Raw genomic sequence first — 12551 nt, 5'->3', positions numbered from 1 at the left:
GATGTTAATAATCTGGTAATAATAATAATAATAATTCAGTGTATTTTTTTATTTAATTACAGCTGCATAGCTAATGTTTTTATTTGGTGTACAAACACTTTTTCATACCAATATTGTACATACAAGTGATTGTAAAAGTTTTGTATATTTTGGTTTGGCCCATCGCGGGTTATCTGTATCCCCATACCACTTTATCGTTCTCTTTTGCCTGACCCTCGGCTAGCAAGGTATGTTGTCCTTGGCTCCGAAACTGTTTAATATGGAACCGTCATAAGGTTATACAATGTACTGTTTTGCAACCATACGTTTGGTATAGTGTGGACAGTGTAGGAATTTATGTTAACAAGTTTCACAGAGCTCACTGACTGGGGTATCTGTTGTAACTTCTAAGTACTTGTGACAGTGGTTGAGTGAGTGTACATGTGCTCGCGCAGGTGCCGGAGAGCTGTGACTGCACCAAGGGTAACGTGTGTGTTGTCTCTTCGTGTGCAGGTATGTCTTTTATTTTGTCAGAATTATGTTCTGTATAGTTTTACTTGTATATGCTGTTGTGCAGCGAGTGTGCACGCAGCACCTGTTAATTCCTTTTGGCGCTCTTTTGCCTGACCCTCGGCTAGCAAGGTGCCGGAGAGCTGTGACTGCACCAAGGGTAACGTGTGTGTTGTCTCTTCGTGTGCAGGGCAAATAAAAAGATTTCAACGAGCAGACCATCAGTTGTGGCAGCGTCTTCATTAAGAATTACACAACGCAGAACGAACCACGCTACATTCACACAATCTCCATCCCTTCCAGATGACACACAAATCATAAACCTGACGCCTGGCCTTGCTACTCAGTGTGGATTCAGCTTTAAATTTGACCCCATGGGGAATGCCATGTTTTTTGCTTCTCTTCAAAACTGCTTTTCCCAAAACATGGTAACCCTAAACACTGTAGTGTTTGCTTGAACTTCAAATGGACAGTTTGCCTTTCAGTGTCACTGCATTTGCAACCCATAATGTAGCAACGTCATTTTATTTAACCTTTGACATGGAGTCATGCTGAGACCAGGCTCTTTAACAGATGAGCCCTGTATACACAAAGATACAAGTCAATATTTGCATCATTAGATGACAATTTAATCATTGAAAACAAATGCATTCTTCAGTAAAAAGGTCCTCAATAAGCCTGAGTTGCTAATTTATACAATTTTAGAGCATGGAGGTTATTAGAAGTACGGTGCCAGAAATATTTAAGCAGTTTTACCACCCCTGGGTCTGCTATCTCTTACCTCTAAGTTAACGATAACGTAAGGTACAGCAGAAGTTTATGGAGGGCTTTCAGAGGGCCAGCCAACTTTCTGATACAGACTGCAGTGATGTGTACTACTGAGCTCTTCTCCTGTAGTGTGGCAGCTGCATTCATATGGGCAATTTTGCCACAGTCTATAACTTGCATGAACGTCAACTGAATTATTTGTTTTCTGCTATATAATGAAAGGCTTTAATTATTTTTTTCCTTCCCCCTTCATTTTAGGATGATAAGATGTTCAGCTTGGTCATGCAGTTCAGGCTGCCAGGAAACCACATGAATGAAGACCCTGTGTATAGAGTGGGCAAAACCTGTAGCTACACCCCCTGGACCTCCCGAGAGATTCTGTGCGACCGCAACTACATGGAGGCAAGTGAGCAGAGCATGCCCCAAAGGACATGTTTACAGTCGAGCTTGTTGTACTGCCTGTATAAATGATCTGTCTAGAGCTACAACTGTCCGGTGTTTCATTTCTTCTGCTTCTGTGACACAACGTAGAGTGTCTTGACACTCTCTTAATTCAATACTCCTTCATTTAAGGAGGCGAGTGGACAGATTGAGAACTGGCCCTTGATTTCATATTGTATGGGAGGGAGAAAATGCATAGGGAATAATGGCCTTTCTTCTCTAGGTGTCTGTCAGAAGGACTCTTCCAGACATCCAAACCGTCCCTGAACAGCCCACTGGAGGCCCGAAAGCAAGGAGCGCCAACTTCCGGAGAGGAGCTGAGGTAGCCATGTTTCTGTAATTTCACTACAGGATGGCGCTAAACAAAATGTGTGTTTGTTGACCATTTGTTTAATTCCTGTTTCCATTTCCTGAGACAGGCTGTTGCTGCAGGATACAAAATGACAGCAGTCGTCTTTAGTCCTAGCAAGAAGGTCATGAGTGTGGATGAGGTCCAAAGAAAGGGCTATGCAATAGCCAACACTCCCACACGGCTGGTGTTAAGAAGCCCTCATAATGCAGAGGAGACATACCTCCAGAATGTAAGCTGACTTTCTCCACTTCCTCCATGAACTGGGTCATGTTCAGTAGAGCAAAAATTTGGAAACGGTGGCCCTACCTGAACTCTGCAACATATTGTTAATACGGTGTGCCCTACTGAACACGGCCCTGGTGTGGTTGCCCCCTGAACAGGTAGCTGGGGTTCCGATGCGGGTGCTCTCAATCTCAACCTTCTTTGAGCAGAAGTGGCTGGTTACTCGAGTAGATTCCACGGCTGTTTGTCCAACACCAGGTTGAGTGTGAAATAATGGACTAACTTGGCAAATTAAGATCCTATGAACCCAGTTCTTAATTGGCTCCAGACCAGACTTTGATTTGTGTTCAGTTGGTAAAATGTTTTGGGATGAACTTTTTCCAAATAATGGCACATTTTGTTTTCAGTTGAAAAATGTTCTGTTATGATGTGCACTTGACTTGTTTCACTGCAGGAGCAGTGGCCTTTACTCCAGAAGTGATCACCTGGTACATGCCCAAGCACATAGACCCACTTTTCTCCTCTGATGCCTTCACCATGTTGGAGGTGTACATGGGAATTGACGCTAAGAGGCTGGACACTGAGGAAATGGCTGCCAGAAACTACTCGGTTTTAGTCACAGAGGCTCATATTATTGTTGAAATTCCGGTGGGGGCGGTTGGCGGCTATTTCAAGGTCAGCATTGGATGAGTAAAATGTTCCTGCTTAATTTCTAAATCAAATCTTATTGGAAGAGCCCTTTGTACTGCAGCAGTTGCCAGTGCTTTGCAGTAACCCTTTGCCATCTCTCATGGGTAAACGCCTAGAAACGTTGTCTTGTGTAAAATGTCTGCTTAATCCGGCTAATATACAATGGATTGTTGGGTGTGTATACAGCCTGACACATTGGATTGCAAAATTGTGTGAATGTTGCATAAAATGACACTTAAACATTGTCCTTCAGCCGCTTGAAATTTGAGACCAAATATCCACATTAAAGTATTGTTTACCTGACTTTTTAGGGAGCCGGTAGCTTTGCCACTCAACTGAATGCAAGCAACGTTCGGTTACACTCGGCTACTGTTTACATATTGTGCAAGTGTTTACTTGGCGTGTCGGTTGCTTTGAAAATAAACACCGCCGGAAATGCAAGTTGACAACCATATGCCTACCAGCTCTCTGAAGTCGGGTAAACAGATATTGTCTTAAATTACGAGCGGCTGAAGGACAAACCACACAGATAACCGGTAGAGTAACATTCTGGCTTGTAAGGAACATTTAGCTGTTTTTGCACTCCACTTGTGTATTACAGCCTGAATGCATCACTCGTCTCCCTTTACAGAGCCATATTCAGGATGACCAGTACTTTGTCACTTACACCATTGAGCCCATGCTTGAGTTGCTGTGGATCGAGGAGGTCGCACACGAGGACACACGCTACAAAGTCCTCTTCCCTATCACAACACCTCCGATGGCCAGGCCTCCACAAGTTCGCAACTGTGAGTCTGGTTTAGTGAAGTAGTGCCTATGGTAATTTGGGATGCCTGGGTTGTTCATTAGGCACAAAACAGAAGAAAATGTACTAAAACGGGGAGGCAATAACAAATGTCAATTTTCGACTTCACTTGTAGCCCATTTCAAAATGTTTTCCTTTGTTTGCCAATGAACAGACACGCCCTTAGACACAGTTCCTGAGCAGGCAGTGTTTGTGCTTGAGTTGGGGACCTTCAACCTTGATGTGGAGCTGCTGAACATCACCTTTCCCACCATGGTGCTAACTGTTGCAGAGTGCAACGCCAGAGGCTTCAATGTTCAGGAGCAGAGATCCCTGGACAACACCTTGAAGAGCTTCAGGATGGAGGTGCCCTTCTCAGACCCGGTGGTCTTTAAGGAGGTGTGTTTCTGTTAAATGCAAAGCCACACGCAGTGATGTGTACACGCCCTAATAAGTGGGCCACCAACAAAATATAAATAATGGCACAAGTGTACTTTGTATCCCTCATTTACTCAAGTGTTTCCATTATTTTGGCAGTTGTATGCATTTACTTGCCAATAGTGCTTGATTTAGAGGAATGAAGGCAACATTACTTCAAGTATATAGTTTGTTTTAATAGTCCCCATATGTACTTAGTTGTCACTTGATATTGAATAGAGTTCTGTTACTACAATAATACTATCAATTGACCAATGCTTTTAACTTCACTACAGAGAAGGGCGGAACAAGGTGTCACAACCTTCACTCTTCAGCTGATCTACGGCCTGGTCGTCTTTCCAGAGTACGCTCCTTTCTCTCACTCTGCCGTTGTGGACGCTGTACTGCTGGACATTGGTATGTCTCTGGACTACGCCAAACTACTGTTGAATGGTTTCCTCTCGTTAATGATTGCAGTGAAAGCCCAACTAGCCATACTGTAGGTTTTTCCTATGCGGTCTCTCTACAAAGAAAATGTTAAGCTTTAGAGTATTTGGACCCAGTGTCCTGTTCCTGGTTTGCCAGGATCGTGTTTATTCTGAAAACAAGGTTTTCTCCTTGGACAAGTTCAAGTAGCACCTTGCTGTTTGCGCTTAATGAACACAACCCTGTTTGTCCTTGTAGTGCCACCCTCAGTCACTGGCAACTGTGATCAGGAGAACTTTCACATCACTGTGGACTACAGGAACCAAGATCCCTTTTTCGTGGTCTTGGTTGGCAAGCGCCTGCTTAACCATGAGCTTGCACAACAGTATTTGACAGAGGGCGACGCAGACTTCACCATCACGTTGCCCTTCTCTTCGCCGGACGCAGTGTTTGAGGTACGATGCTCTCCCAAAACATGTTAACCTAAATTGCAGCAGCTAGCCTCTTTCCTTACCCTGTATACATGCATACAATATTGGACTAATGAACTCTCCCATTGGTTCCCAGTCGGTTCACCCGTCCTCTGTCAGGAGCAGACTGGATTTGGCTCTGTTGAATCCTTACAACAACATGACCATCAAATACTTTTCCCTGGCTTGCAGCTTCCTCAAAACGCTGACTGGTTGGTTCTCAAACAATTACTTCCGATAAATAGTCGTTTGACATGGTTACTGTAGTAACCTGGTATATTTGTTTACCAATAGATGGCAGTATTGACTCAAGACGGGTTTGCTTCCCGCTATCCGTAGCTATTTCCTATGTCTGCCTATTTAACTATGATTAAGAAAGCTTCAGGTAGTTTAAGCCAGGTGCATAAGATAATGTTAAAATGAAATACTAAACCGTACGTAAGTCTCATGAGTCATAATTATAAGGAAGCCTTTAAGGATACTACCGTTACCAAACCTGGGTTCCTTGCAAATACTGTGAGTCTAATAATAGTGCCAGATGGGCATGGTTTGCACTTTTGGTGCTATTCCATTGGTTCTACTGTGCTCAATGAAGTGTAACAAATACAGAACCTGTCTTTTGCTCCCCCACCCCCAAGAGTGTTTCTCTAACGGAACGATGACTGCGCTGGCGGTCAAGGTGGAGTCTGCTCCCAGTCTGAACCCCGGTCAGCTGACCCTGAGCGACCCCGCCTGTGGTCCCACCTACAGCGACGATCGCTTCGCCTACTTCCACTTCACTGTCAACTCCTGTGGCACCACCAGGAAGGTAAAATGACTATTACCCTGAGGTGATGGGTACTGTGTATTTATGGACTGTTTGCTTCTGCGTGCTGTAATAATTCAATTCCCCCCCCTACTACATAGTTTATCAACAATGTCATGCTGTATGAGAACGAAATCTCCTTGCCAGATGAACTTGAGGTGAAGCTGAATGGCACGACGTCTTCAGAGGAGGAATATCAGTAAGTGCATTACGCATCACAATTGTAGCTGTTAGATTTTATAGGTTTTTTCTTCACCAATTGCTCAATACTTTGTATACAGGGAAAATGTGCCTCTACTACCAGTGTGTCCACTCCACTGCTTGAAGTTTCCCCTACTTCCCTCTTTAGGTTAAAGGTTTCCTGCTACTATGTGGTCAACATCACTCGCACATTGGTCTTCCTCACCAGGCCGCGTGACAACGAGCCTTTTGCCGAGACTGGGACGGGTCGACTAATGGTCAGAATGAGACTCGCTCAGGGTAAGCGTGCACAAATTCAGAATTTCAACTTGGCCTCTAAATTCTAATCACTCCTGATGATCTGGAATATAGGATCTTGGAAGGTGTCCTTTACAAAACCATTTCCAAAAATGTAAGCCATATGATATATTACTCTTGCGATCTGAGATCTACAGCTGTGGCTACGGAGTAACGGTGAGGAGCTGATTTGGGATTTTGTCAGAAGCCTCTGGTGTGGGGGGCGGGTTCATCGGGGCACATTAGGATATGATAAACGAGTGTTTCTTAATGGGCAAGTTGATGGTACCTTGCTGTTTTGTGCCCGCTGAACACTCGTTCTGTGTTCCAGACGCCTCGTATAACACGTTTCACCAGGAGGAGGACTATCCAGTGTTGAGGTACCTGAGACAGCCTCTGCACTTTGAGGTGGAGCTGACCAGGTCCTCTGACCCCAAGGTAGCGCTGGTGCTTGACCACTGCTGGGCCACCCCCAATGAGGACCGTGACTCCCGACCCCGGTGGAATCTCATCATTAATGGGTAACTTGTTGTTTTTGGGCCTAAACAAGTGTTATTCCACAGGTGTGGTTCCTGAGTATTTAGCAACCAATCATGCTTGGCAGGCCATTTCCTTTGGCTACCGTGGCTATGCCCCCATCCATAGGTAATGAGTGGTCACAATGGTTTGAGCTTAAAAACGATGTGAGCAGTATGCGGTCTGTCACCAGATCTCCACCCAAATGAACACTTATGGGAGATTCTGGCGCGTAGCATCACATGTTTGTTATCACTGCAGCGTAGCATTGAAACAGAACGTATGACGCAAACAAACGACTCTAAACCGCGTTGTCTGAAAAGCATCTAAACAATGTTTTGTACTGATGAGAAATAAAGGTCTTCACAACTTTATTCCACCTTTGCTTGTAAAATATATAAATGTTAATGCTATCATCTAGTCTAAATAACAGCTAGACTTGTTTTACAATGTGCTCACCAGTGATGTGGTACAAGGGAGCCATGTTTGTCAAGCAAGAACTCCCTAATTCCATTCAATGCTTCCATTGCCTGAGATCTTAATTAGTTTGGCCACTTCAGCGTGTGACAAATATTTGTACTAGTTACGGCGTACACATGACAAGTAGTTTACAATTAACAAATCAAAAAGCCAATTGTCATCTCCCCAAATACAAGCCTAGCTTAACCGTAGCACGAAAGCTAAACAGTTGCAAGATATAGATCAATCCATTAAGTCCTCGGGAAGTTATTGTGGAGAGGATGATGCAGGAAATATGACTTAGATGGGGGATTTATCAACAGTTTTTCTAAGCTAAATACCCCTGAGGTACCATAGTTTACACTCTGATGCCGTGTTAAAATCAACTAACGGCTTGGAAGTCTTTGTCTTGAATGCACTAAAGTCTATGGGGGTACTCCGAGATCCCAGGTGTCTTAAACACCATACGTCAGTCGAGTCTGACAGACTCTTACGTGATAACCCGACTGCATTGTATGGCGTTAGCTCATATTCAGTACCACCTTCAAAAGGTTTTTACACACGTGTCCATTACAATCTAGGCAAGAATCAGAATGCATGAATAAAACCGTAAGTACATTATACTTAGGGTATGCTACAGTAGAAACGTTACACAGAAAATAAGGCATTTTGATAGGAATGCACGTATGTCCAGTTATTTGTAAGGAAGGCAATGTGGGCACCAGGCAATAAATGTGCCGGGGGGAGAGTTTGTGAGCGGCTGGCAAGCTTGGCTGGCAAGCTTAGCTTGCCTTTCTGATTTGGTTTCATACAACTGCTCTTAACACTGACTGAATACTTGTTGAATTCAGGCACAAGTGACCTCTTGTGTTTAAAACGGTTATGCGCTTAACATAATGGATGGTTCACACGCCTGTGCAGCATGGAAGTTGTTTGAAACTGAATAGGATCAGTTGACAGGATCCCTAGAAGTTGATGCCACTTTCAATGGAATTTCCTGTCCTAGAGGAATGCGCTAATTGGGAGTTGCTAAACATGAACAAATACCACGGTCAAGTGTAGCAGCATCTTGCTAACCTTATTTAGCTAGCTAATGTTCATATTTAAAAAAATGTCACACAGCTGGGTTTGTCATAAGCATTGATTTGGGTGAGCACTTTGCCACAGATGGACACCGTTGGCCTAATTTTTTACGTTGCCATCTTCTCAAGAATTTAAATTGGGTAACCTATTGAAAGATTACTTATTTTTCCTACATTGTAATGGACACTGCAACCTTTGGTAGATGGGCTTCAATGACTTTGCCCGTGATTATGCATGCTGCAAATTACACTTTATTTTGCGGGTGTCTTTTCAGTATCTGGATACATGTTACACCAAGCAGTGGAGTGAAGCAACTTTATTGGTCAAAACCATTTATTTGGGGGATCGGGTTTGCCAAATGCTATCAAATCACGCCATTTTACCATTTTTATGAAATGGTTGCAAAACCCCAAATTCGGCACCCCCTATTTTAATTTGCTCCGGTGGCCATGTGGACACAAGGCTCATCTGTCACGGGTGTAACTTTGCAGCGGTTTATTAAATCAAATGTCATCCTGGTGGGGGTGGTAGCAGTTTGAAAAAACAGGCTGATAATGTTTTGTAGATCATAGGAAAAGACACCACATTCACATGGCTGTGCACAAAATGGGCAGTTCAGATTTGTCACTTCAGCTGTAACTATATCATACTTGGCTTAAATCATTGTGCAAGTCCTGAGAAAGCTCTGGCCGTCATCTGTCAGCTCAAGTGGATTTGTACTGGTGTGGGCGTTTGTCTCTTAATGTAATGTCTTCAGATTTCACAAATCCCTTTTTGCTAATATCTGTCAGTTAAACAGTAAATGATAAACCTCCCAAAGATGCAAATGACAAAAGTAGGCCTAAACTGTCAATGCGTAGGTTACTTTGTATAGTAGAGCTGCTCCCTTCACAGAAGTCCTCCACGTGTGAATCTGATGCCATGGGTTTAGAATATATTTTGTGACCAATTTTTCCGACAGCGGAAGAATTGCTCTGGCGCATTGCATGAAATTCTTAATTAAAATGAAGTACTTATTTTGAAAATATGATACCGACTGTCTATTCGGCAACTTTGGTTAAACCACGGTCAATTGATCAATATTCAGGTCGCCTGTAGTCTGACCATTCTGGATCATTTAGAATTTGAAGAACCATTTAGAGGGACGTCTCACCACATGAGAATGCGATCATGTCAATGTAATTGAATATACATGTTGGACATACGACGTAGACATTTGACATCTGTCATTTAACTAGCTATAAAAGCCTTTAATATTGTTGAGAAATGCTATGGCATTGCTAGTATGACCCTCCCTTGACAAATTAAATGCATTTATTTTCAAATAGGCAGCCCAATTTCTGTTTATAAAAAAATAATATATATACTAAATCAGATTTTTCCTGGTCTGATGGGCCAAAAGATCAGAAATTAAAACCAACAAACTACTGTTGTGACCTTGAATTATCTGAGGACTGTTTAATTGTTACCCGACTAAATGAATCGTGTTAGGATTTGGGGTGCCGAGGAAACGGTTTTAAAGATACCGTCTCCCGACTTAAACTCTAGACGGTAGAAATCTATTACATTGCTAAAGTCAACTTATTAACCATTACATCGTATCCTCCTCGCAGCTGCAAGAACCCCAGCCTTATGATTCAGTACTATACAAATTGGTTTAATTTATTTACTAGCTAAACACACAGGTCCCTAGCGGACTGACACAATATGACGGCTTGTTACGATGTCTCCCCCACCCATGGTTCCATAAGGGACACTTATCGTTGTTACATTTTTGCATGAATGTATTTGTGGGATGCCGCCGTGGTTGGGTCTTCTCTCTGATTGGCTCCCTGAGGTCACAATGTCAATAGTTGTCCGTGGCTCCAATGACTAGTCTTGAACGGAACTTCAGGATGGATTTTCCTTTCACTCATTCTGGAAGATGGGCTAATCAACCCTGTCGCTGATTCCTCAGTGGGTGATGAGAGTAGGATGGTTTGGATATAGTAGCAGAATGGTCCCACTGAAGTTAGCTTTTCTAGGTACTTGGCTCAAACAGCTAATCGGTTGTACCGGTGACTGTCTGTGAGGTGTTTATTCTCCCTCGTGTTGGTATTCAGGTTTCGGACCACTTTGGACATGAGCTGCAGCTCGCCGTCCTTAGGAAGGTGCGTTTAGGGAAGTTCCAACCATTTCAAACGTGTAGCTAGCGACTCACGGTTTTCTGGTCTAATGTTAATTTCAGTTACCAATCCTTTTATGCACTCTGGCTGCCGGGGACAGTTGTCAGTCTGACCCGCTCTCTGTCACTTGTGGCATGGCTACTTACTATGCACATTTTCTAGGAGTTTCTCTAATACGTTCAAAAGTGAATACTGGAACAATATTTCTAACATGACTGGTCAGAGATAGAAAAAGAATGTCATGTTGATTCTTATTTTGTGATTAAAAAAAAAAGGAAATACTGGAACTAGAAAAGTGCTCACACTACAGGTAGGAAGTCTCGAGCCTTTACATTGTGTATGTTGGGGGGTTTTCAAGACCGAGGTGAATTTAGGACGGGTAAGAGTTTGTGGGAAAAGCCTGTTAACAAAGACATTCCTTTAGTTCATACTGGAGGGGGAGAAGGAACCCACTTCTCCTGTCATTTACAACACGGTGTGAATTGATATGATCCTCACAGGACAGTCATGACACCACCATAAGACTTTGTACACAAGGCGGTTGGGGTTTACAGTGTTTACTTGTTCCTAACTTAGTCCCTCTCTCTACACTGGCAGTTGTGAGAACCCGGAGGATCCGTACCGTGTAGTCTTCCACCCGGTGGTAGCTGACGCCAGGGTCCACTTCACCCCTCACGTCAAACGCTTTGAGGTCTATATGTTTTCCTTCGTCGATGATGCGGTTGAGCCGAGTGGCAAGGTAACAAATTTCACCCAACAATCTTTATAGGTTAATTTTGTGAGTGGCATTCATCCCTTTTTTAAATTTCTGACACCCTCAAATCTTTAATTCCTAGGTCTTTGTCCATTGTGATGTGGTCATCTGTGACGCCAGTAGTCCCTCTGGCGGCCCCTGTAGTGGACAATGTGTGAATCAGGACAACTTGAAAAGAGGTAGGTCTTGTTTTATGCTTTTCAGACCCTGTCAGACCATAACTGAACTAATAGGTTCTCTCTCTCTCAACAGGTCAACGACATGTCAAAGACCTCTTTGAGGAGCGTCATTTCTATGTTTCTTCTGGATACATTCTTTGGGTGTAATGTCTTGTTCTAACATGTTAAATAAAGTGTTCTATATAACAATTACGTTTGTTTTACTTGCGTGGCAACAATCCTAACCGTTGGAGCTACCTTAATTGTATCTGATTTGCGTATAACACCAAGGTGCATGTACTTTAGTGGATGTAGTAGGCTTGTCATCTGACGCGTGTCAATCAACCCTTTTGTAAGCATGGAACTCTGAACCATCCACAACAATTTCCCATCTAGGACGAACAATGGGTGTCAAAACAAAAGCTTTCTTATGTCCAGTAGGAAGAACTGACTCAATGTTATAGCAGATGGTGGTTTGTGAGGCCAGCAGGGCTGTGGTTGGCTGCAGGCCCCAGGGAGCGCAGCAGTGTTGGGAATTTTCAACTGAAATTACAACTTTCCTTGATACCTCACTAGCTTGGTTTCCATCCAAATATGGACAGTTCTTTAATGATATGCATGTATATCTAAAATGGGGAGAGCTTGACTTTCTCACTACTTGTTTTTTGTAAGAAGTGTTGACAAGCTGAATGTACCGAGCTGTCTGTTTTTAAAACTACTAGCGCACAGCTCGTACACCCATGCATACCCCACAAGACATGACACCAGAGGTCTCTTAACAATCGCCAAGTCCGGACTACGGAAGGTACAGAGTCATGAATACGTTGCAATCTATTCCGCATCACGATCAGATTTAAAGAAACACCTTACGGAACAGCGGGGACTGCAGAGATGCAGCAGTTCCTCCTTAAAGTTGCGAGCTTGCACCGCTGGAAGGCTTCATTGCTCCAGACCACAAGAGGGAGTTGGCGCACTGGAGGATGAATTAGTTGGGTAACATAGATAAATGGGATGTTTAGTTTACAAATGCTTATGTGAGTTGTCATTAGAATGTGTCCCTTTGGACTATACTGTT

General features: G+C 43.3%; 1 protein-coding gene across 1 annotated transcript; it reads left to right on the top strand.

The window, feature by feature from the left end:
• Positions 1–769: 769 nt before the first annotated feature.
• LOC129848815 (uncharacterized) lies at positions 770–11686 on the top strand. Its single transcript, XM_055915910.1, has 18 exons — positions 770–917; positions 1516–1659; positions 1922–2020; positions 2118–2279; positions 2431–2530; positions 2727–2947; positions 3594–3750; positions 3922–4145; positions 4460–4580; positions 4848–5044; positions 5157–5271; positions 5698–5867; positions 5966–6063; positions 6214–6344; positions 6673–6862; positions 11162–11303; positions 11401–11497; positions 11571–11686. The coding sequence occupies exons 1-18, from the start codon at positions 864–866 to the stop codon at positions 11642–11644; spliced, it is 2496 nt and encodes an 831-aa protein (XP_055771885.1). The 5' UTR covers positions 770–863; the 3' UTR covers positions 11645–11686.
• Positions 11687–12551: the final 865 nt, after the last annotated feature.

The sequence above is a fragment of the Salvelinus fontinalis genome, unplaced genomic scaffold (genome assembly GCF_029448725.1).
Source record: "Salvelinus fontinalis isolate EN_2023a unplaced genomic scaffold, ASM2944872v1 scaffold_1200, whole genome shotgun sequence".
Classification (NCBI taxonomy): domain Eukaryota; kingdom Metazoa; phylum Chordata; class Actinopteri; order Salmoniformes; family Salmonidae; genus Salvelinus; species Salvelinus fontinalis.
Note: the sequence above shows the minus strand (reverse complement) of the source record. Positions and strands in the feature narration are given on the sequence as shown.